This window comes from Platalea leucorodia (genome assembly GCF_965183815.1).
Source record: "Platalea leucorodia genome assembly, chromosome: 9".
Lineage (NCBI taxonomy): Eukaryota > Metazoa > Chordata > Aves > Pelecaniformes > Threskiornithidae > Platalea > Platalea leucorodia.
The window spans coordinates 15,701,232-15,727,396 of NC_138831.1; the positions used below are offsets into that span (position 1 = coordinate 15,701,232).

The following is a 26,165-nucleotide window of genomic DNA, read 5'->3' on the forward strand; positions in this document are numbered from 1 at the left end:
CTGCTACACAGGGAGATCCACCTATAGTCCTACACATGTATTTAACCAATTTCGTGGCTTAAAGCATGTTTATTCAGGGATTTAACACTTCTCGTTTTATTACATTAAAAGATATTCTTGGTAGATGGATTTTTTTTTTTAGCAAGCATAAGTTCTTCTCTGAACTGCATTAAAGCATTTCACAGCTACTTATTAACATAATCTTGACCTGCCTCACCTAGAATGGTGAAGCAGGCCAGAAGATGCTGATATCCACCCAAGCCAGTACATTGCTTAGGGGTAGAACCAGAGCACCCAGCAGGACACCACAGCTCCTTCTCCAAGGAACTTCTTGGGCTGTTGTTTTTAAACGATGATAAAATGCCAGAGTGGGCTGCCCAGAGGGAGCCACGGCTGCTGTGCAAGTCGCAGAATATCTAAATAGAAGGGCTCAGATGACCCGAGGCATCTGTTGTTACCAGCTCTGGCAGAGCTGGTCATGGCGCAGCACCGAGATGGGGAAGCCAAGGTCAGGGCTCAGCAGGGAGGCGATGCAGTGACCAAGGAGCCGCAGGATCAGGGGGAAATCCACTGTAAATCAGAAGGAGGAAGGCAGAGGGGAAATCAAGCAACCATTTAGACTGACAAGTCCTTGCCAGGAGCACCTCATGGACCTCCAGAATGACCAAACAGCTGGGGCTGGCAGGGACTTCTGGAGATCCTCCAGCAGCCCAGCCCTGCTGCTGGGGGCCAGGGCAGCTTGAGCAGGCTGCCCAGGACTGCATCCAGTCAGGTGCTTTGCATCTCCAAGGATGGAGATTTCACAACCCCTCCAGGCAGCCAACTCTAGTGTTAGATCATAATTTAAAAACAAAAACCCAATCAAACAAAAAACTGCCACATTCTACTGTACGTTTAAGCAGAATTTATACTTCAACTTCTGCCCACTGCCTCTTGTCCTTTTATTGGATACCACTGATGAGTCTGGCTTGGTCATCTTCACTGCCTCCCATCAGGTATTTATGCACATGGATAAGATCCCCCTGAGCCTTTTCTTCCCCAGCTTGAACAGTCCCAGCCCTCCCAGTCTCTCCTCATGCGACAGATGCCGCAGTAATCTTCATGGTCATCTTCACGGCCTCATGCTGTACTTGCTCTGGTGTGTCCATGTGTCTCTTGTCCTGGGGAGCCCAGCACTGGACCTAGTGCTCCAGATGCGTCTCACCAGGGCTGAGCAGAAGGGAAGGATCACGATCACGATCACCTCCCTTGACCTGCTGGACGAGACCTTAACGCAGCCAGGATGCTGTTGGCCTGCTTTGTTGCAAGGGTGCATTGCTAGCTCACGGTCAACCTCTTGTCCACCAGGACCCCCAGGTCCTTCTCTGCAGAGCTGTTTCCCAGCCGGCCAGTCCCCTGCCTGCGCTGGTGCCTGGCGTTGTTCCTCCACACGTGCAGGACTTGGCTCTTCCCTTTGCTGAACTTCACAAGACTCCTGTTGCCCATCTCTCCAGCCTGTCGAGGTCCCTCTGAACGGCAGCACAACCATCTGGTCTATCCATCACTCTCACTTCAGAACACACAGCAACTGCCTTGAAAGCACTGGTCAAATACTTCAGGTGGAGGACTGCCGTAATGATTGCTTTCATCACGTAGGATACAACTGGACTTTAAGAAAAGTTTTATGATTTCTCTGAAGCAATTTTCCCCCTAGAGTCTTGGTGCTTCCCTGTGCTGCCCCTTCTACTCAAGTTCAGGCTTAGTCCAAGAGCTGAAAGTTTTTCTTTATGATGTAATTTCCAGTTGCTGAGGCCAGGCCACACATCACTTATTACTAAGTCACCACAGAGTCCCCCTCTACTCCGCTCTTGTGAGACCCAACCTGGAGTGCTGTGTTCAGCTCTGGGGCCGCCAACATGAGAAGGACATGGACCTGTTGGAGCAAGTCCAGAGGAGGGCCACAAAGATGATCAGAGGGCTGGAGCACCTCTCCTATGAAGACAGGCTGAGAGAATTGGGGTTGTTCAGCCTGGAGAAGTGGAGGCTCCAGGGAGGCCTTAGAGCAACCTTCCAGTACCTGAAGGGGGCCTACAAGAAAGCTGGAGAGGGACTTTTTACAGGGATGTGTAGTGACGGGACAAGGGGTAATGGCTTTAAAGTGAAAGAGGGTAGATTTAGATTGGATATGAGGAATAAGTTCTTCCCTGTGAGGATGGTGAGGCACTGGTACAGGTTGCCCAGAGAAGTTGTGGATGCTCCATCCTTGGAAGTGTTCAAGGCCAGGTTGGATGGGGCTTTGAGCAACCTGGTCTAGTGGAAGGTGTCCCTGCCCATGGCAGGGGAGTTGGAACCAGATGGTCTTTAAGGTCCCTTCCAACCCAAACCACTCTATGATAGCATACAGAGCACAACAGCCAATGTAGCTAATGAGGCTGCCTTAAACAATATGATAAATGCATACGCTGATGAGCCGAGGCACTGCTGCTTTTCCATTTGTGCACCTCCATGAATGATGGGTTGCGAAAGCATCACCCATCATTTATCACACTGAAACCTACTCATCAGGTCCAGAAAAAGCAATTCACATTTCCCCCTCTCATTCACAGAACAACAATGGGTATAAAAGGAGATTTATGCCACCTTCTAAATTCTTTGCTAAGCAAAGTAATAACAGTGTAGTCCATGTAACTACTCGGTTTTACAGAGGATGTCTACTTGGTTTAGCACATGGCAGTACAGATGTCAATCTGATTTACAGGAGAGTTAAAACAGGTTTATCTTGGATCCATCGTGTACCTAACTGGTAGAAGTGTGGTGGAAACACAGCTCCGGTGTCATGGCTTCCTTTCAAGAGGGAAGTTTTGCTCAGCCTGGGAGAGACAGGACTGGAGGAAGATATGGTAACAGTCATCCCCTGCATGAGGAGTTCTTGTGCGAGGGTGGCTGATCAATCAGCCTTCATAAGCACCCGAGGGAAACACATGAACAAGTCAGCTTCTTTTCACAAAATAAAATTTCGTTTAAATACTGGGAAAAAAGAAATCTAATCAGAAACAGTTAACAGACTAACCCGGGAGGATGTCAGATCTCCCATCACTGCAGGTTTTTAATCAACAGATTAGATGAGCATCTGTCAAAGATGTCTACACTGCCAGGAAGATCTAAAGATACAGAAAAGAGACATTTTTTCAGGGAAATAATACACATTTTAATAAGCCAATGGATAAAATATCAGTTTGAATGGAGGAGGGTTGAAAAGTCTTTTTGGCTAAGCAGCCTTTTCCACAGAGCCAGGGGACAGTCAAGGCATTCCCCGTCCTCCCCAGCACAGGGGTGGCCAGAGCTGCCGAGGACGTCAGGGCTCCCCGGGCGGCCTGCCCCACTGCGGGCATGCACTGGCCGCCATGTTGGCAGGCCTGCCAGCAGCGAACGCTCAGCTAACCCGGCGCACTGGCAGTCCGCAAAACTCCCCTTACAAACACATGAAAATAACAGTTATTAGTACAAAAAGGGTACAGCTAGTAATATTTTAGTGAAATAAACATGAAACTTCTCCCAAGTTGCCTTCTCCCATGCTGCCTCTCAAAAGGCGGGGCAGGGAGGGAGTGTCTCATTCATCTGAGCATACAAAGCAGCAGTCTGAGCTCTCAAGGCCTTTATCATTTTGATGGCCTTGTGCTCATTCCTTTTTTTGGGGGGGGAGAAAAAAAAAAAAAAAATCACACATAATGGCCTTTAGGGAACTAATTAAGTAAAATATGCTGAAGTCGAGGAAGGCAGCAGGCTAGGGACAGATCAGCCAGGGGAGGCAGAGTGCATGAAAGAAAACATCTGAGACCCTTACAAATAATCTTATTTTTCTAACACTGGTAAAGTAACTTTAAGATCAAAATTGAGATTTATACTTTTACCGGAAGTTTTTTAAATGTAAATTATGAATAAAAATACTATCACTTCAGTGAAAAGGTGGAAGGTTACATATTAATATTTCCCTGAAATAATGTCAGTCTCTGTGTTACGTGACTATATCTTACTAGGGATTAATTCCAAACTCTCAAATTCAGTGAAAAATCTCCCTTTAACTTAGGAGCCTTTGACTCAAACCAACACTGAAACTGAATAAAACAAGGTAGGGAAGTTGTGTCCAGTCCTGTTTTATTGTCCAAACTAAGCAATGTTCAAATACTGAAGTAAATTTAGCCATAGATTTCATTAATAATTATAAGCAAATGAACTTTAAAATACATGGCTTTTATCCTAACAATTTTACTATAAGTGTTAATGGATTATTTTCTCTCCCCCTCTCCCACCAAAAAATGTCACAAGATCCATTTACACATAAATTATGTCCAATAAGTTGCCTCCAGCTAGGACATTTTATTAACTGCTGGATGAAGAACAGCTGTATTATACAGAGATATAATTATGTTTTAAGGAAAAGATCATCATCAGGGAAGTATAATTTTCTATTTGGATTTAAAACTAGCGAACAAAATCAATTCCCCATGCTAATAACAATGTACAATCTCAGTCTCCTTTTGAGCATCTCCACATTTCTGGCCTACTTTAAGAGGAGATGCACAAGCAGACACACTCGTTTGCAGGGCTGCAGCCGAAGCCAACGCATGCTGATCAGCTACCGAGAAACAGGACGTCAGCTGAAATCTTCATAACCACCTTACAGCGTTATCCACCCTGCCTACGGGACACAGCCACTTTCAGCACACTGATTCTTGTAAGAGAGAAGGAACAGAAAATACAGCATTATTTTACAGCTGCAACAGCCAGAAGCGCTTAGCCCTGACACATACTGAAAGCTCGTGTTACAAGAGATGATGCGAGTTCTCTTTTCATATTGTTATTCTGCCTTCTCTCTGCATTTCCTCCTCCTGCTTTTAGCTGTCCACTTTACTCCGTGGTATGTCCTTATTTGATTGATATTTATAAAGGACTGAAAGAGAGGCTGGGGGACTGCAGAACATACCCCTGCCAAGAGATTACCAGCAAACTGTCACTCTGAACTGTAAGCTATATGTATTTACATTAATCATTTTGTCAAAAAAAAAAAATTTCCCCATGGAGCACCCTATCTGCATTTTTCAGCAATAAACTACAGCCTGTTAAACAGGAGAAAAAAAAGGAAGGTGGAAGGAAATCAAAGGGCTGTTATTTGTCTCTACTGAATTTCAGAAAATTTCTTACTTAAAAAAAATCTGTTAGCAGCCCAGCCAGCAACAGGAAACAGGCACTGCTCGAGAATGATGGGGAAACCCCAGGTTATAACACAAACACTAGTTTCAGCACAATAGCAGTTAGCAATTTTAAAAAGCCCAATACCAAAAGCCATATTCATACGGTACTGAAGATCCGAGCCAAAACAGAGGGTTCAAAGACCATCGTTATTGCTGGCACGGGGCAATGCAGCACAAGAGCAGGGACAGCAGCCGTTCCTGTGCTGCTCCAGCAGCTGCTGCAGGCACGAGAGCTTCGACCCGTTTAGGGAACATCTGTCATCAAAATTGCCGGCCCCGTCACTTCGAGCCGCAGCCTGCTGCTGGCCAGTACCACGATGCTCGCAGCTTGTGGCACTTCTCCACCATTTTGGATACACAGCCACTAAGGACTCATGGAGCAACTCCGTGCTACTTAAAAGCGAGCTGGGGAGCACGGAGCGGGCCAGTACCACCGTGCCAGGAGAGGAGCCAGTGGCACCGCGGGGCTGTGACTGCTGATCCATCCACCCCACGCGTGCCACTGCCCAGCCCGGACCACACTGCAGCACATTTCCTGCCATCGCTTTGTGGCAGAACGTATTTTCTCAAACAGACCTTTAATTGACCAAACAGCTGGAGATCATTTTCTTGCACTGACAGACCCAGGCACCGACCCTTGATCAGGAGGATTTGGGTTCAACTCACTGACATGCTACCAAATACCCGCTTTGACTCCACACACCCGGTTTTCACAGCTCATGTCAAGGGACCAGCAGACACGCGGCACCCTGACAATCTGGTCCACCATCTCAATCTCAGCCCCTGGAGGTAAAATGAAAGTGTCCTATCCCACACTCATATTGCAAGACTAGTTCACCATTATGAAAATGTTCGGTTACTATGGTGACAGGGAATAAGGAAAAAAAAATTAGATTCATATAAACACAGGTTTTCATATGCAGATTGCAGTATTCTGTACTTCCAGTTCATACTGATTTATGAATTTTCAGTTATTCAGCCAGCAAAAACTGAGTGATTATTTATAAATATAAAAGTTAAAGTTCATTCCTAGATAAATCGCAAACAAAAATAGGCCTGAATTTATCATATATATTATTCACAATGACTAATTCACTCATCTCCAGTTATATGTCAAAACCCAGTCATGCTAATTTTAATTACTTAATTTAGGGGGCAACTCTTCCCTGTTTCCCTCATGATAAATTTGTTTACATACGTATGTGTGTTTTCTACCCTTTGTGGATAACACACAGAGTAAACAAGGAATAGATGCTTTTAGTGAATGCTTCTAAAATTCACTATATTCAGCTCTCAACTGCTGGCCTGAGGGAGAAATCAGTACTGATTCATAATGCCTCAGATCTTTTTTAAGCTGCGGCTGAACATTCATAGAAAAATGAAAATAGGCTGAAACAGTTTTGGCTACCAGTTGTGAAGGTTTTTAAGTTCCAATGTCCTGACACCAGTCATCCATTTTTCTCCTTTTTCAAGCCTTTTCAAAATTGGTTTCCAGGAACACACACAGAAATAGGAGTCTCGCACCCCAGACGCCTGCCTACTTCTCTTGCCTTTTTTCTACATGAAACCTATCAGGAGACTGCAGCTTCCAAGGAGGAATCTAGTCCTACCTCCATTATTCAGTGAGTTTCTGGAAGATTAGGAATGAACCGGACTCTTGCCTAGGTGGTGAGCAATCCTGGTTCCAGCCGCTGTTGCAACAGCCAAAATGCACAGAATACACACCAGAGTGTTATCTACCACCATCAAACAGTTCAGGTTTCTCAGCTCCCAACTCTTGCACACACACCTGCATGCTCCTCCTAACACCAACAGCTACGACCACACTTCGTCCCCAGCCGAGCATGGCCAAGAGCTCACCCACCCGCTTGCATGGTGCCCCGGACGCACCGGGCATCAGCTCCCCGAGGAGCCGCTCTGCAGCCGCTGCATTAGCATCCTCCGTCGTATTGCACACTCCAAACATGCCGCAAGGCTCCGCACCAGCTGATGCTGAGATACAGCACTCTAATGTTTTATCTCTATTCGGTATCTCTATTCTATGTAAATAGAATTTGTTATTTAAACAGGAATTCCCTCTGTCCTACAAAGAACACGTGTGCAAACACGCATGCAATAAGCCATCGTGAGGCTCCAGACGATGCCAGTGCGGGAACCCTTCAATAACTCAGCAGCAGCAATAAAGGCCTCATATTATTCTGGCAGTGATACCAGGCAGTCCACAACCAGATGGATGTATTTGTAAATAAGGCAGATCAGTTTTGTCAGGTTGTAATTGGTTTTAGAACAAGCAATTCCCACTATGACAAACAACAATTAAAGAGCACAGAGCTCCCACAGTGTGCAAGACTGAACGGGTTTTACAAGAGGGACAAAAGCGGAGGAGAGCAATGGAAGTGCTACCAATGATACACAAATGGTTTCATCCTGAGACGGCCCTTACGATGCCATCTAGGAGAACAGGAGAACCCAGCAGTGCTGTCAGGGTGACTCCAGAAGCAAGCAAAGCCTCTTCCACCTCCTAGATGTCTAGTTGCCCATTCAAGTTGCAACTGGAGCCACAGCAAACACCTCGGCAATTCAGAACCTGCAAAGATCAGCTGTCCTTCCATCTTGGCAAGTCATCTGGATGGCAAGCTTACAAGGAATAGTTAAGCTACTGGGAACCTTGAGAGTCTTCACACAAAGATGCTATTGGGGATGAGGAGTGAAGTTCCTTCCAGTGAGCTCTGGACATGTGCAGTCTGGTACAGACCCCCCAAAAGCTAAGGAAAAGGTCATTGAGGATTTTTTCTTTTTTTCTTGCAAAGGCATATTGCCACCATGAATTTCTGCAGGCTCAGTAGTTAGTTTGGTGGCCATAAACGTCTTTTTTATTGTCATTGTGAGGTACACCATGGACAAGGACACTGCAGCAAACACTCATCAGTGACAACGTGACCAGCCTCCACAAAAATTATTGGCACGCGGACAAGACTGCTCACACTGGGAACCAACGGGGTAGCCAGGGTTCACGCCTGGCTCTCACGCACAGTCACGGGACTCCTGAGGAGAAGACCTGCAACTATTCCCATGACCAACCGTCCCTCTCTCATGGAACTTATCACCACAGGTTTGGGCAAACTAACTGTCAGAGCAGGTGGATTACCTCCACAAGAGCATGCTACGGCTGATAGACAAGGGTTCTGTTTCACCACATTCAAACCAAAGAGCCAGTTCCACTAGTGTGCCTCATCTTCAACACACTGCCTTAAACCCTCAAAACACTACCCCTCTTCATGAAATCTCTCAGGTGTCACCCACTCCTCAAGTGAAAGGACATCATTAACCTCATTCCCCAGGTGAAGAAGCTTTGGCACAAAGAAGCCTCACCACTTAGAGCCACAGCACCAGTCCAGTCTCAAGCCCGGCACAGGAGTCAGGAGCGCAGACCTGGGTCCCTGTTGTGCCCTTGAACATCAAGGAGATACCCCAGGCACGCCCACTGCTCCCCATGTTTCCACACTTCTGCGGCACCCAGAGGGATGATGTGTTTGGATGCAGTAAGATGCACAGATAGCTGGACATGTTACCTTCAATCTAGAGTAAAAGAGGACATTTACCACAAGCCATCAGAGCCCCAGCAATGTATCTTCTGAGGCGACTGGGAGCACATTTGGGTCTGGAAATGGAAAATGGCAGACAAACATTTGTATCTATCTATCAGTGTGAAGTAGTTTCCAAGAAAGCTTCTTGAATTTTTTTTTTTTTTTTTTTTTTTTTTTTTTTTTAAAATCCCCAATGGAAGTTTAATTCTGAAGAAGTTATTCTCTGGTTTTGTGACCTGCAAAATTATCTCCTTCCGCCCGGTGCCTCGGGAGAGGTACACCATCTGCTATATGTTCCTCTCCCATCTGACATGCATTCAAAAAGTGTAAAGCAATAGGGAACTACATCAACAGCACAATCCACGAGATGTACGAGAACATGCCATATGATTAGGAGGAGACGCAAACAACGTGCATTTCTTTATTCCTTTTCTTCCCACTCACCCTTAGTTTTGAGCTGACCTCTTACATGAAACAGATTATTGTTATTCCAACAGTATCTCAAACTGTCATCCCACAAGAACAATGACTACATGAGTACTCTTTTTGTTATGGTTTCATTTTCAGGGGTTTATAATATGACATTTTCACTTACAGCATGTTTGCTTATTGTTTCTTTAGGGATTTTAGCAAGAGTAGGTCAAGAGCACAGAAGCACCGCACAGCAAAAACTGCTTTTAAAAATGTGAATCACTCAGAACACCATCAAGCAAGGATGTTAAAAAAAAATGCTTTGGAAGAACCTGCTGCTGAGAGCGTGCTTACCAACTCACTCGATATACTCCAAGTTAAAACTGGTTCAACACTGCTATTTATTTTTGTTCAGTTTTTGCCACACCTCCTTTGCTTTTCCTGAACTACCCGAAAAATACAATTACAGTGGAGATCTTGATTTCCAGTTTCATTTATTACAACACTAGAAGTCCCATTCATTTTAGTGGTAAAAAAGAACAGGGCAATACAAGTCCCTACAAAACACTGGCTGTATTCAGTGGAAAGTAAAATAAAGGACGGTTAAAGGAAAATCTGGCAAAATAAAAGGTTAATCTTGCAGAGTTTCTATTTATGACTGTTACAATCATTTCAAAGAGCTCCAACTGGGATGTCAACGGCCTTACAGTTTCCTCTGGGTGCAACACTGAATGTACATAGACCTGCACACCTTCACAGTGCACTTACAAGCCACTTGCTACAAAATGACCTATACAATAAGCCTGTCTTCTCCCTCTCTCTCTGGCCGATGTACATACACAGTCCTAGCCACAAAACACCATTCAGTTCCTCTGAGGTGTGAAACAAACTGGTTTCCATCGCAGAGTAAGGCTAGCTGGCCCAAATTATCAGTATTTCTGTACAATACCTAAATAACTCATGTTTTCCTGCCCATGATGGATGCAAGCGCAGATTGCAGCTTGCTCTCTAAAACGTGAAGTTACGCATTACTTGCGCCGCGGCGGTGAAGATCCACCTATTTCTGCATCGCAGACAGAGGAGCGCTCCGTCCTGCCCCGAGGAGCCGGCAACCTCACTTCAAAACAGGAAGCAGCAGTTGAGTCGAGCAAACAGGCAAGAGGCGGACAGGGACGTCGGCGTGACTTAACCGCCACAGATCAGCCCATCAGACGGTTTTCTAGACCTCACAAAACAACCAAGCTTCAAACAGATGGTTAAAGGAGAATGACACAGCACGCGCCACCCAATTGCTGCGGCAGCACAGAAGACGCGTCCGACCAAAGCAAACGGCTGGTGCACAGGCAGTTTCTGGTCCTCGTGCAAGATGCAGAGTTCAAGGACTCTATCAAGACTTCTGTTCCTGCTCCTAACTACTACCCTCTTGCCTGAGTCTCCATGCCTCTGCATCTCCTCGTCAGCCAAACAGGCAGAATGCTCCTGCCTGCCTCTCGGAAGCACTGGGAGAATAAAATCATTAATAGTCTTAAACATTTTGAAACTATTACATGGGTATTTACAGAAATGCCAGTGTTATTTAATCCAGTGGCCTCTCTCAGAGCATTGCTTTGGTGCTTCAGGGGAAACTATAATGTATCCAGCCAATTGTGTAATGCTCTACACGGGGATAAAAATTGTTTTCTGATCTCTCTAGCAATCACATTCCACCCTGAAGCATGATATTTGATTGTGCTGACCTCAGCATGCTTAACTGTACATAATATTGACTAGAAAAGTACTCAGCCCTTTTGAAAATATGCCCATCTCCAAAAAGAAACAATCATTAGGCAACACCGCAAAATAAAAAACACACCACAATAGTCCAACCTATACTTCGTAGAGTTTAACCCTATTGAGCAGTAACGTACAACTAACTCCCCAGTAAGCAATTAGCACCCTCTTGTACACTCCATTACTGCTGAAGTACTTAATGTGACAACGAACAAGGTCTTTTATCTACAGGAAGAGACACACCAAAGGAGGAGACCTTCGCCAGACTTCCCACCACTGCCCATTTTGAAGGGGTAGATGCAGACAGGCTTCAGTCGCTGTGGTATGAAAAGCAAGGTGAAGGATTCACTGCGACTCTTTTCTAACCTTGCAACGCACAGTGCGTGATCCCTCATACGGGCAGGGATTTTGGCACATGATCTCAAGGGCATGAAGCATCACATGCCAAAGTTGACAGGAGACCTCCCACACATTCAAGAGGACTTGCTTCAAACTCACAGCACCATGTTTGACAGCAGCCGAGCCATATTTTCAAACAAAACTATCTTTTGGCCAGAGCAGGACTTTCCCACCCCGTAACGGTCATTTAGGGCATGCTGTCCCTTTGGAGGGGTGAGCACGTCCTCCCAAATAACAGAGAAGCAAAAACAGCTGCCTACAATAACATTTTCTTAGAAGGCTCAATATGTCTTCATCAACTAACTGCATATCTCCGTCCAGTGGAGGCCACTGCTGATAAGTGGTCCACAGCATCCTTCCACAGACGCCATTGAACAGACATCCCCATCTGGCTTACAAGGTCCAGAGACACAACTCCACAACGACCGTGAGTCACATGCTGCAACACCAGCATAAATCTGGAGCAACTAATCAGCTTCTGAGGGCAAAAAAAGAACAGAAGATGGGGAGGTTAAGAAAAAGCTAAATATACTCTCTGCTCTTGGCAGGATAATCTTGCAGACAGTATTTCTTCCTTCCCTAACTGACCAGCTAAACACAGTGTCTTTCAATACTATCATACAGCTTCAGTATATCACTTCCCATTAAGGGCACAAAGTGGTCTGCAAAAAGGTCAACAGCACTGTTTCCATCTTGAACTGAGCTACAGCCCTCCGTTTGACACAACATTCCCGCTCCAGGGCTACGTTCCCAAACAGGACTTGTCTGCACGAGGCTTCGCCTCCTGATCGTCACTGTCCAGCAACGCAACTCCAATCTTCACGCTCTCTTGCGGCTTTAATCCTGCTACACTGCCAATACCATAAAATGACAGCTGGATTTTTTTTCTCTCTGGATCAGATAAAAGTCTGTATCTTTAAAATTTCAAACACTAACAAGCTGTCTTGAACGAAACATCATTTAGGCTATTCCCAAATACCAATTAACCTTTTTTCATGCAGAGACAATCTTGAATTCTCTCTAGAGCCTTTGCCAACACAAAAGCTTTAGACTGCCAGACCAACAGTTTGATCTCTAGTTCTTACTCTTTGATGAGTTCTTCTGCAATCTCAATGATTAAATTATAGTGTCACCACAGAGTTAAATTTCCATGAAGTAAAAAAATAAAGGGGGAGAGGGTGTATTCAAATGCAGACTTCTGCACAAAAAGCAGTTCATTTAAAGCCATTAGGTCACTAACGCTGGACAGCAAGTCCTACCTATTGCAGCAGGACCTTGTCTGAGCCAGAAGCTTTGAACATCACCATCAATATAAAAAGTAACTCATTGCTGTGAGTTCCCTCAGATCTCAGCTGCTGGCAGACTGTAAGCTTACACAGACAGAAGCTTTTCTGAAAAGCATTTAGTCGATCCGGGTATGTCAGCTTTCACCATACAGTGAGATGGAATTCTAGTCACCTTGGGCAGGGGGGAAGCATTTTCATTCCATAGCAAGGGTTTTTACTCCCACGAAACAATTATTGATCAATCAGTGCATTTGACAGAGAGAAAAATGTTGCACACACACAAGGCCAGCAACCTAAAATTATCTATCTGATGATCGTAAGCTAAGAAATCTGTTCTTCAGGTCATTTTCTCTAAACGAGCCATTCTAAGTAGCAGAACATCACTTCAGCCTGTAACCACACCACAGAATAGCCTCAAGACCACAAATAAATCTTCAAACAAAGCTAATCAATGCTACAACATCTAAAAGAAAACCAATCTTTGGGGCTCTTCCATGGTGAAGGGGAAGCCACTGTTTCATGAATTCCATGACAGGGACTTCTGCTGTGGTCCTCCAAGGCATGACACCATTCCACTTCACCTCACAGGTGAAGCTGGTCCAACAGATGGAGAAAGGCAGTGGAAAACAGGGCTCCCTTTTCCCTTAATAGGAATCATTAAAGCCAGACCTCTATCTCCTGATCTCTGGTCATTTACATGGGTTTGTATCCTGTTTTCTTTTTAAATATTTACTCTTGGAATACAAGCAAGACAGTAGAACAACACTGAGTCTCACCTAAGCACTACACTTAGCTTTGCTGTCTAGATAATAACCAAAGCAAGAGCCACATGGATAAAATCCTCGCCCTAGAGAGCTGTAGCCCCAAGCATTCCCAAGAGCAGAAGGATTAGCAGCCACTTCTCTATTTGTTTTACAGACAGGCCACTGAGGCTCAGACACCAGGAGAGACAGCTAAAAAATCGGGGATGGTCACCTAAGGAGCAACCTCCTCTCCTCTCTCATCTGTCTGATATAGACAAAAGCAAGAAACTGTAGACAATTTAACTCTATAGTCGTTCTAACAGGAAATTACTGAGCTGTTCTGCACACCTGCCATTGCTACAAGACAGAGCAATACTTCATAGAGCCGCTTTGAGAAGCAAGATGCATTAGAGTGACTGCAATCCCTTGCCACATATATGACTGTTCCTCCCAGAGGCCTAGGTGAAAAAGGAAAGTAAAACCTTTTTTATTTTTTCCCCTCTTCAAAGCTATTCTTCAACTCCAAAGGAAAGAAGAGTGATAGACACTAATGCAAATCCTTTTCTGAAGCTGTTGGGACACACAGATGCTGCATAGATTTTCCGAACTCTCCAGATCCCACACTAACAGCCTGCAGCACCAAGTGTCTTCATGGAGAACCTCCCCTGAGTGTCAGCTTGGCTTCAGCAGTCAGGAAAGGACATCAGTGAAGCTAACAGAAAGTTTTGTCATTCTGGGAGGCACATTGTTTTAAGGCAGCTCAACACAAGATGCTTGAGCAAGAGAATCTCACAGCCACAGCTTTCTCCCAGTTTCCAGCTCCCTGCTACCCACGATCACTCCCAGGCAAAGCGTTCCCAAGCTGGGGAACTCACACCAGTTCAGACACACCACTCCACAGCCACGTCCGAACAAACACACGAGCACCAGCCAAGAGGCACTGCTGTTTCTCCCCTCTGATGAGGCTGTGCTCACAGAACTAAATCTGGGGACCCACGTTCTAGAAGAGGCTAGGACAGAAGCACCAACTTCCACACAGGAATTATAACACCACACCTTTTTACGTATCTTTGTTTTTAAAACAAAGGGGAAGATTTAAAATAAAGAGGATGATTTAACACAAAGGGGATGATTTAACACAAAGGGGATGATTTAAAACCTCTCTCTCCCTGCCATGGATGGGATCCTAACAGCTGCCTCCTCACTGATGAGTAATGACAACACTGGGATAAATAACAAGGCTGTATATTCTCCAGCCTGGCATGCAAGGGCTGCTGTGCTGTTGATGGTGCCATTTTTCACGTGAACTCTAAAACCAAGCTGCTGACCACTCACAGTCATTAAACGATCCCACAGTACTGTGGCAGTGAGAAACACATCAGCCCTGTCACACCAACTCGATCCCAGCCCAGGGACTCATACTACAACTACATAAACTCCCTCAGTAATTTTATTTCGATACTCCGCTTCCTCTCCTAAAGCTGTGTGTTGCAATACACTGTTCAGCAGCTGCCTCTTCTCAAACCACTGCAGCTGTCTTCCAGAGGTGAGAAAAAGGACACCAAAATAAGTCATCTCGGGCCAGTTTTTCAGACAAAAGCTTATGAATCAGGCTCTTGGAGATGTGAATAGCTTGAAGTGCATCCAACAACCGCAGGCAGAAAGCAGGCGCACCAGGTGAGGACTGGAAGCCCTAAGGAGGTCATCAGTGACAGGTACAAACCATTATTACCAGTTGCTGCATGGGCTCGTGCTGTTCACTCATTTCTATGTCCTCCCTTGCTGCTATGATACATACCAATAAAATACACAGAGGTGGGGCACACACAACACAATAGTTATTAGTAAGAAATATTCATCTTTTTTAAAGAGGAAGGTTTGCTGGCAGCTCAGCAAAAGCCTCCTGGGATTAAATCAACATTCAGGATTAAATAGCCACCCAGGTTGTAAGAAAGGGAAGATTACTTCATGCTAGTTTTGCTGGGGAGCAGCATGAGGGACACGACTGCACATGCCGCTGCGCCCCTCTCCAGCCCCAAGCCTGACACCAGCCATTACCTGCTCGAACCGCTCCGTCACCAGCCGCCTGTCAGGAGCATGAATGCCTCCGAAGTCGGTAAATGCATTTCAGAAGGTGATTGCTGTTGCTGCTGTGGGTGGTAGCTTGACAAACAGCTACTGAAACAAAGCCAAATTCAGGCAAGAGAAAATTTAAGAGCTCAAGGGGGAGGGTTTTCCCCCCCACCTTCAATGGGCCAGCAGAAGGGGAGAATAAATCCTGCTCCTGACAGGTGCTGAAACTGTGCACACAGAACTTAAAATATTACACCTTGCAGAGACTTATAAATATCTGTTAAGCACCTGAAGCACATTTGGTGCAGCACTCTTACGGCCCTTAAAACTCTTCACCTGGAACGAGGACTAGCTACAGGCCATGAATAAGCGTTGTAAGAGGTTTTTACCATGATCAGGAAGAATGGTAGATTGGTCAATAATGCCTGCTGCACCCAGGTGCCGGCCAGCTATCAGAGACGAAAATAGCTAGGCTTACAAGGATCAAAATACCCCTCTCTTCTATTGAAACACAGCCGTTGGCTCTCATGAGAGGCCTCAGACCTCAGCTCCTGCACACCATCAGACACCTTCCTATGGACAAGCCACGACCTCTGGGCTGGACTCATCGTCCAGCACCTCTGACCACAGCTCGTGCAAGATGGCACGCAGGTAACGGAGAGGCTGGAGACCCAGGCCGTGCCTGATAGAGGGCCCCTTGTCACAGACACGAGTCGGAGGAGCCGCAGAGGACGCGGGGACCCGCTCGGGGCAGGGCGCTTCGGCCACGCGCACGCCACACGCTCGCTCCTCCTGGTCCCCACGTGAGGCCCCGAGTCCAGGGCAGGAGCTCAGGGACACAAAGTAGGCCTCCAAAGTGGAGCGAAGCCCAAAGCAGGCCTCTTCACCACCTGCACTTCCAAACACGGCTAGATTTAATTTTTTTTAATGCATTAGAAGAAAGTCACCTTAATGAAAAAAATCTGAAGCCTGACCACCAGGCCCACAGCCTGCCCATGGGAAGCGCAGGCTCTGCCCCAGGACATCGGCTGCAGGAGCAGCCATTGGTTTCCAGTTTAGACAGATGGTCTCATGTGAACATGAGGGTTTAAGAAGCATGGCTGCTAAATGCGACTTCTGCCCCGTTGTGGGGGTCAGGCGTCACTAATGAGCTGTAACCCAGAGCTTCAGCTTCCCCCTCCCTGACCGCGCGGCAGGAGAAGCACAGCCTCCCACCCCCACCATCTAGCTGTGTGAGCACACCACAAGGTGTCGGGAGACAAAGCCGAGCTTGGCAGCAGAAGCCGAGGACCAGGACTCATCCTGCAAAGCAAGTCCTGCAAAAGGTTCATGGCTTGTCCCTTGGCCGCTCTCTTTGCCAGCTTCTCCATCTTTAGAAGGAAAGCTATGCTTTCCTGCTTATCCTGCCAGAGGCACCTTCACTCTGCTGTGTTTGCTTAAACAGCTTCAGCTGGGGCCAAAGAGCTGTGTCACATGAGGAAAAAACACTTTAGTGATGTCACCTGTCTTATTTTTTAAATATCACCCCGCATTCTGCTAGAAGGCCAGCACACACAGCACACAGGCTTTCAGACCCCCATCCAGCTCCCCATCTAAATGGGGCCATGCACCTGGAGAGTCTTTGGGTTTAGCAATGTCTTGATGATTAATAGCAGCCACAGTGCTTTGGCACACTCTGCTTCTACCATCTGCACCAGCGCCACGAGGCCAACCGTCTGGCCCCAGCAAGGCAGCACCCGGTGCCGTACCCATGCTCCTGCTCCAGCAGGCACGTCGAGCTGGTAGTGAGAGCGTTGGACCATGTACCGGCTACGTCTGACCCAGAGCAAGGCGCCCAAGCACACATGTACACACACGTCTGACCAGTTACCGTGAACTGGTGGCTCCTTCTCCCTTCTGACCACAGAGGAGACCTAAATCCAAGCCATTTGAGGAACGTCCATCCTACCAGCAACTATATGGAGCCGCTGATGGTCGGCTGCGTGCAGGAGCCTGCTGACTCAGTTGAACCATCCCAGCCTCCACCAAAGTGCTCAGGACTTTAGCTTTGCAGGAAACATCTCTGATAGATTCAATTTGTTTCCATTAGAGACTGCCAATTAATCTTTATTATGAATCCCATACATACTTCTCTGCTCTTCGCGGCACATGGCCCTCCCAGTCCCCACACAAGGAGGTCTCATGTAAAACCCATCGGCCAGGACCACGCTACCAGACCCCACTGAAGAAACAGAGGGTACGTGGAAGATAACAACAAATAAATCTAAGTGGGAATCAACCGCATAAGGGGCAATGCTGAGCGGTTATTCTGAAGTCTCACAGTAGAAACTAGATCAGATTCATCAGGATCTGCTATCTGCTGCAGACAACTCCACCAAAGCAGACGGAGTTACGCCAAGGCATGCCAGCTGGCCCTTGGGTCTCACATTTTGTTAAGCAAGACAATTAAGCCAACGGAAATTTTATATCTGTTTCTGTGATTAATATTTAGCAGTTTCCTACCAGCCCACGCAAAGGAATGGAACTTCCTTCTCTTTTGCACAGAACTATTTTATTAAATGGGCTGTCAAGCTTCAAGCCTCAATGGCTCCTCCAATTGCAAACTAAGCTTCCCTCCTGGGTAAGCCATGATTCCAGAAAATAATTTGGTATGGGAATTTTCCCAAAATTTTCTCAGCTAAGTGGAAAGAGAGCAATAGGTAGGAAATGAGAATAGACATAAAAGAAGGGATGCAGCTACTGCAATAGAAGTAAAATGAAGCTAACAAGCAATGATAAATTAAGCTGAGCTGCAGTTCTACCATGTAAATGGGAAAACACACATTGGTTTTCTTTGGCCTCAGGTCTGCAAGCCTTTTAAATGTTTTTATATCCCAAATCCATCAAAACTCTAGTTCTATGATCAATTTACACAGCAGCTAAGAGTCCTAGAAGTGCAAGAAATCATCCCTTTACCACTATGCAGCCAGATGCACCATTTAAAGACTACCGATCACCAGGGATTTTTTCACCTGCCAACCATATGACAGAAGAAGATGCTATTGATTCACAGCAGTCTTCCTGCCAACAATAACCAAATAGATCATGCAATGACCTGAATTTTGCTGGGGTTAAAGAAAAGCTTCAGGAAGCAATAGGAAATTAAACAGCCAATCAACATGATGCCCAATTTTCTGCAAGATTTACAATGCTGTACCATAGACAGTTGCATCTACATAATTAAAACTGGTTAGTTTTGCTGCATTAAAGCAACAAATCATGCATTTGACAGTAATGAGGAAAAGACATTTATTTATCTTTCTGGCCAGATAGACCAATTAAAATTGTACATCTGAAAACACTCACTTTGAATTGTTCATCTAAGGATCTACTGTATTCTGCAAGTAGCTTTAATGTGGCCGTTGTAAATATGCAGCCGTACCTTTATTGGCATTTATTTTTAATGCAACCATTCCTGTCTGCAAATCTAAGAGAGACAAATATGAAAACCTGCCTCCTAAAAAGTATCCTGAATATTTTCTTTCTGGTACCATCAAGCGAGCATCTGCTGCCAGTCCTGGGGCCAGCTCTCTCCTCTCCTGACAGCTGAAGGATGCAGATCAGCAGCAGAAGGAAAGGACGGACCCATGGCACAATAACTGACAGGAGAGACCACACCATGGGAAGGTGCCTGTCAGCGGTGCCTGTGTTCGGGAGAGGTGAAAGAGAGAGGTCCCCATGCATGGGCAGATGGCAAACACTGCGGAGAGCTGCAAGGACAGCCAGCCTGCAGCAGCCGCAGACGGCAATGATTAGCCACTCCTAAAAACAGAGCGGCACCAACCCAAAGCCTCAGGCACCCTGCATCACTACCAACACTGTGTAACCGTGCCCCAGCTATCAGCTCCTCCAGCCTTCTCTGCAACACCCAGCAAGAGCGTGTGCAGCAGACAGTACTCGCACAGACCTGTGCGCACACAAGGGCACACACCCCGTGCACACCCTCTATCTTTTCAAAGCATTTTCAGGATGACTCCTTCCCACCATGAGAAAAGCAGACACAATTCTCCAGGGAGGGAAAGAAGATACGGAGTCATTATGCCTGATAAATCACCCCTGTGCACGAAGATTATTCACCAGTTAAACTCTACTTACGCTAATCATGCTCTCCACACAAAGCATGGACTCATCGATTTTTTTAACCGAGGCTGCAGCACCCCGGAGCACAGGAGGTCGGGGCAGGGCTCGGCTCCCGCGCTGCAGTTACTGACAGGCTGTCCCCGAACCATTCGGGGCCTCTGCTCTGCTTCCCCACAGCCTGAGCAAGACACCTTTCAGCAAAACTTTCCTAAAAATCAGTCTAAGCAACATTTTTTCCCCCCTCACCATGTTATTCCCAGTTGTCTGTCAGGCTCCTCTAGTAATACTTGGGCAACTGATTGCCTTGCGAGAGCCCCAGGCGCTGGCTGACACCTCACACCTTCCAGGCTGTGCTGGCAGATCACCCCGGCCAGCACCCTGACCATTTCCAATCCTCTCTGACATCTATCTTTTAAAGCATTTTACACGCACCCCTGCTGTGAATTACTTTCACTTCCACCCATGCTGATGTACGCCCTGGAGTTCACATGCAGAGTTTTCTACCTTTCTCCCTGCTATTTTCTTGACCACACCATGGGGACCACCACTGTGCTGCATTCAGATTTCAGCCCCATCCTCCATAACAAGACATCACTTCTTCAAATTTTCATCTTTTATCATCTTCATATGTCAGCTCTTCTACGCCAACATTTTGTTTGCTAGTCTCCCTGGCCGCCGCTCCCTCTTTTCTTCCTCCCTATTTCTTTTCCATTTTAGTCTTTCTCTGGAGATTTGGGTATCCATCTTCACCAGGGTAGCAGGGGTTTAGATATGAATAGAATAACGACTAAATCCCTGAAGGAAATAAACAGGGTATCTGGGATAATGAGGTGGCCTACATGAAATCCCTAGGCCGAGCCAAGAGAGATCAGGCCTTGCAGAAGGGGAGCAGAAGTGGAGGTGGGTGTTTATGGTCACCGTCACAGCCTCAGAAGAACATTTAGATGATGACAAACCCTCCCCCATGTCGGGTTTTGCTGACACCAACAAGACACAGATCTTTGCACATGCGGTACACGACTAATGAAAGAAAAAGCCCCATTCCCTCCACAGAGCATCCTCGGCAGCCGGTCCCCCTCGGGTCCCTGCTAACGTAATGACCAACCAGGGACATTTCACTGAACCTTTCTGCCCGGTTGCATTGTCTTCCACTGCTCCTACTTCATGATGAAGCATGGGCTACAACAGACCTCCGCACCAATTCCTCTGGAGTCAGATGTTTATCCTCCGACAGTTTAGCAACGTGGGAAGGTCAGAGCCACCCTGTTCCCCGCAGGGAGGTGACAGCATGGGTGACAGCTATCAGGATACAGCCACGAGCACCAGAGCCCCTTCACCTCACCGAGGTCACCCCAGGACCATCCTGGTCCTGTGATGCACCTGATGTCTCTCAGGGATGGAGCTGCCACCACCTCGAAGGAAGCAGGCAGGCAGCACGCGCAGACGTTGGGGTCTGACTCTCCCCACCTCGCCCCAGCTTCAGGCACAGTTAAACCCTGACCACACCCGAATTAATCTTTATTCAGATGAAAATACAGACCCAGTACCCTAAATCAGAAAATGGAATTTCTGGAGGTATAATTAGGCACAGAATGGTATCAAGGAAATTATTACCAGCCCATCAGAAAACTCTGTCTGCTTTACAGCTGCCCAGAAAAGCGGCCCAAAACGTGATCGCTGTGGTGCGATAAAACACCCTTATACATAACCCCAGCGTTAACTATCTCACATATGGAAACCATGAGGCTACAGAAGTCGGGCCAAGAACGATCACGGCAAATGAGTATTCCAGTTACAAACAACAACAAGAAAAACACTGGAGAAGTCTGCAGCGAAGCTTTTGGAACAGGTCAGACCCAGTCCTGCCTCCAGCTACCCCTCTGCAGCCCCGAGCATCCGAGAAGCAGGAACCGCCTGGCCCAGGAAGTCTTCAAGAACAACGTGGAAACGTGGGACAGTCTCTATGAGTACAGGCAAATCCCCTCCCGTAAAACAGAACAATACCACAGGCTAAAAGAATATTTCATCTGCTTAACTGCAGGGTGCAATAACATCAATTTGCCCAAATTACACACAAGCAGAAAGGTAATTGGCACTGAGCAAAGCATGTTGTGACTGTTGCATCACTCTTCAAAGCCAGCTACAAAAGACTGAAATGCAAGAAAGTAAACAGTGGCACGAAATCAACAGACAGCCCCTTCCCCAAAATCCTTCCATCTGGCATTGCACTGCAGCATTTCAGCAGCCACTTTTTCACAGCCGTGTATGTGCAGAGAAGACATCGCTCAGCTGAGCTCAATGTCCAACATGCTAAGTGAGCTCCAGAGAAAACAGGAAAGCTGTTTAGTTTGCACATTCACGGGTTAATTTGCAGAAAAGCTATTTCATATTTCTAATTAACTCTGTCTTAACCAGAGACTTAAATACAACAAAATGGTGAGCGCATACCTGTATAAAAGAAACAGCCAAAGGGAGATTGGAGCCAATTTTACATTATAGCAGGGGGACTCGAAGGGGGCAGCCCAACGAGAAGGCATTAAGTAAGCAGTTAAGTATCCTCAAGCTGAAAGTGGGAAAAGGAATTGTCATCAACTCACAGGATTAGGAAGTTGCAATGATAAGCAGATTTACAAACTGAAGTTACCCAAAAATATCAGTTAATACAGTTCGCTACTGATACTAAAAATCATATTTTTATAATAGAGCTGGCTACAGAGGCCAATTTTTTTCTGTCTGACCGCACACACTCAAACATAGTCAGTCTTTCACTGGACTGCAAGCATTTGTGATGTTTCAGAAGGTACCAACTTTTCCCTAATAAGCCTAACTGTAACAAAAATTAATTTGGAGCTTGATATTTGATGCTTAGTGGTCTCAATAGACACAACCTTTAATTATACTCTTCTCTACTATTTAGAAATAAAGCGGCCTGCTTCAAAGGTCTTCATCCTGCAGTACTGGGACTTGCATAATAATGATTATGTCCCTTGAAATCGCTGGGCCTGAAGCACGGCAAAGTTCCTTACATAAGACCTGCAAGATCGATGTGCTTCCTCACCGGGGAGGCCTCGCCCGCAGCTCCTTGCAAAAACACCGACACCGCGCAGGTTCCCCCCGCGGCTGCCGCCCCTGCGCCGCCGGCGCCTCAGCCCCTCGGCGCGCAGGCAGGCAGCGCTCCTCCAGCCAGGGCCGCGCACGGCGGCGGTGATGCCCCGGTGGGCGCGGGTCCCGGCCCCGCACCCGCCCTCCGAAGGGCCGGGCCGCCCCTCCCCGAGCGCTCTTTCCGTTTGGGTTTCAGTAATTAGCGATTACGGCCCGTCCGCACGCGGCGTTGGCACCGGCGCCCTTCCCGCACGGCGACGGCACCGGCGCCCACCCCGGACCCGCAGCGCCCGGGCGGGGCGGCCCGGGGCTCCCGCCGCCGCCACCTCCCCGCAGCCGCCGCCGGGGCCCCGGGGCCGCTCTCCCCGCCCGGCGGCGCCACACGCCGCGGCCCCCGGGGCGGGAGGTGCCCGCGCCCGGCGGTGCCGCAGCGCCGGCGGGGAGGGGAAGGCGCCGGCGGCAGCGGCCCGGGGGGGGCGGGCGCGGGCCCCCGCAGCCAGAGCCGGCCCGGCCCCGCGCCCCGCCGCGCCCCGCGCACAAAGGCGGGCACCGCAGCCCGGCCCCGCCGCCCGCCCCGCACCTTTGACTTGCGCCTCGTAGTCGGCGATGATCTCTTTGTCCTTCTTGAACTTGCCCTGCGATGACATCTTGCGGGAGGGCGCGGGCTCCGCCGGGACACCCGCCCCGCCGCGATCCGCCGCTCTGCACCGCCCGCACCGGCACCGCCGCCTCACCCGGCCGCGGCCCCGCCGCCGCCCGCCGCTGCCTTCATTGGCGGCGCCGGGGACACCGCGCACCGCCCGGAGCTCGGCGGGACCCGCAGCCGAGCCCGGCCCCTGCAGCCGAGCCCGGCCCCCTGCAGCCGAGCCCGGCCCCTGCAGCCAAGCCCGGCCCCCTGCAGCCGAGCCCGGCCCCCCGGCCCCCGCAGCCGAGCCCGGCTCCCCGCAGCCGAACCCGGCCCCCGCAGCCGCCAGCCGAGGCGGGGCCCTGGCGCCGCTCCCGCGCTCAGGTTGCGCGCGGGGCGGGGCGGGGCGGGGCCGCGCGAGGGGCGGGGCGGGGCGGGCGGCCCGGCGCCCCTTCTCCTCCCCCGGCGCCCGTGGCGGGAGGGGCCGGGGGGGCCGCGCCCGGGGCTCCGGGCCCGGCGGGGGCACGCGTGGGAGGCGGGGGGGGGGGGGGCGAAGGCCCCGCCGAGGGTGGGAGGGAGGCAGCTGCCGGCGGGGCCGGCCCCGGCCCGCCCCGTCCTCAGCCCCCGCGCCCGGTTCGGCAGAGCTCGGCCCGGCCCGGCCCCGCCGCCCTGCGCGTTCGAGCTGTTCCCGCCCGCCGGCCGCGGTGCTCCCGGTGCCGCGGTGGCCGAGGGCGGCGACGCCAACCCCCGGCGCTCCGCACCTCCCCGGCCCCCCGCACCGCCCCGCTCCCGACCGTCGCCTTCGGGGCCTTCCACCCTTCCCTCGCTCTGCCGCCTCCCGGGGCTCCACCTTCGCAGCTCCGGCGGCTGAAGGCCCGCGCTGTCTTAAAACTGAAAAGCGTTCCGTATTACAGCAGTACCGCAGTCTGGACGCTGTTCCTCTAAGGCAAAAGTGTCAGATATCACGACTAACACTAAAATAGAGTCGGCAGCTGAGGTGCCCGGGTGATGCACCCCGCGGGGAAGAGAGAGGGGCTCTCCGGGGCCGTGCCCCCAGGACCGCAGCGTGCCCCAGCTCCCCGGCACCCGTGTCCTCGCCGCCCCACGCAGCTCCCCTCACCTCCCTAAAGGCACGTCTGATCCACACCTACAGGCCAAACGTGCAGCCACAATAGATTTACCAATGTAAAAGCAATAATAAACGTGAACACAGCAGTGTAAGAGAGGTTTATGGCACGCATTTCACTCAAAGGCCGTTCAGCTCAAGCCGGAGAATCTTCTGACTGGCGCCGTCTGTTAAAACTGCATGAGGAAAGCCCCAGCTCCCAAAACACAGCAAACCCCATTGTTCAGAGCAATAAACGAAAGGTTGCTTTTGCTTTTCCAGCCTCAGGAGCAGGGCCAGCACACACGTAAAAGGCCATTTTGAGGAGAGAAACTCCTGCTTCGGGTAATCTTTAGAGAGCATCACCTCATGGTGCATCTGTAGGCTGGCTTGTGGATGTAGCAGTTCATTCTCCCCTCTGTTAATCCATCATTACATTAACCCTGGTCCTGGCTCCTTGATCAGTCACTGAAATACACGTATTTTAGGCAAATCACGTTTGGAAAGCGTATGATGCACAAGGCTGGGTTCTGTAAATGCCCCTCTGTTTGGGCCAGCCTCCCCCAGCACCGCTACACCGCTTCTGCTTCTCTTAAGTTCTCCCCTGGAAACCTTGTTTTCTAGCACTGCATTTTCCCCCCTGAGATTTGGAATTGTGGGAGCCCAGGGGGGCAAAACTAACCGCAAACCAAAGTGGGATCCAAGCAAACTGCTGTCCGAAGGTACAGATTTCCAAGTGAAGATGCGATGCAGCTTGAGGGGGTGCCCAGGCAGCCCAGTCCCTCGCTGCCCTCGACCAGGTGAGCAGAGACGACGCCGGGGGGCCTGCAGGAGCCGGGCAGCGATGCCGGAGCCAGGCAGGCACCAGCTCGGGGTCCCCAGCACCCACGGGAGCAGCCTCCCCTCCCTCTGGGCTGGCAGCCGAAAGCTCACATCCACGACAGCTAAATTAGGGGCATAAAAGTTGGAAAATCTCCTCTCCTATGTGGGCACCATTTCTGCAGAAACAGAGCCTTGCACGTGCCTGCAACACGCAGGTTTACTGCAGAGCCCCTTGCTAGGTCAGGGTGTGGCGTACGGGGGACCAGGGAGCGGGTAGATGGGAGAGAAAACCCCTTTGCAAACTAAGGGTCTGATCCGAACGAGTTCTCCAATTTCATCCGGAAGCTGTTTTGAGAGAGGGGCTGCACTTGAATAGTTTTGTTATTTTTTGTTAACAACTAGGAAAAAAAGGAAAAAATGTTCATTCTGGCAGAAGCAGCAATACTATTTAAGGCTCTTTTACAGGGCCTTTCTGGTTGAGTAAGAAAGAGTAGTTGGGACCCAATGTCATGAAAAAACCTGCAGTTTTGTCAGCAATGAGTTTTCAAAGCAACACGTACTAGTTCTTGCGCTGGCAATGCCTGCCTATCCAGCCTCTTGGGAAGCCAGACCCACTGTATGGCTCCTCTGTCCAGCCCCAGCTACGCTCCGGTTACCGCTCTGCACAATGAATCCTTTTGTTGGTATCTTGTGTGGAGTGAATTCAGGGAGATTTGATGATTCACAGTTATTCTGCCAGCTTACAAAAAACAAACTAAGCCTATTAAACAAATAATTTACCTAGCCCTAGCAGGCAACACAGAAGAGCATTCTGCATTTCCAGCAGCCATAAATAGACCCTGAGAGGAAGGAGACAAAGAAAGCGCTGCTGGGGAAGCGGCAGCCTTTGCAG

General features: G+C 48.8%; 1 protein-coding gene across 4 annotated transcripts in view; it reads right to left on the bottom strand.

Annotated features, from left to right (window-relative positions):
• The window catches only part of SRGAP3 (SLIT-ROBO Rho GTPase activating protein 3), a 133,705-nt gene extending 110,221 nt beyond the window's left edge, over positions 1-23,484 (bottom strand). For all 4 annotated transcript variants that reach the window (XM_082322158.1, XM_082322160.1, XM_082322159.1 and 1 more), the window contains exon 1: positions 23,302-23,484. In XM_082322158.1, coding sequence (XP_082178284.1) covers positions 23,302-23,368 — 67 coding nt within the window. In that variant the 5' untranslated portion in view covers positions 23,369-23,484. The remainder of the gene's footprint in view (positions 1-23,301) is intronic.
• Positions 23,485-26,165: the final 2,681 nt, after the last annotated feature.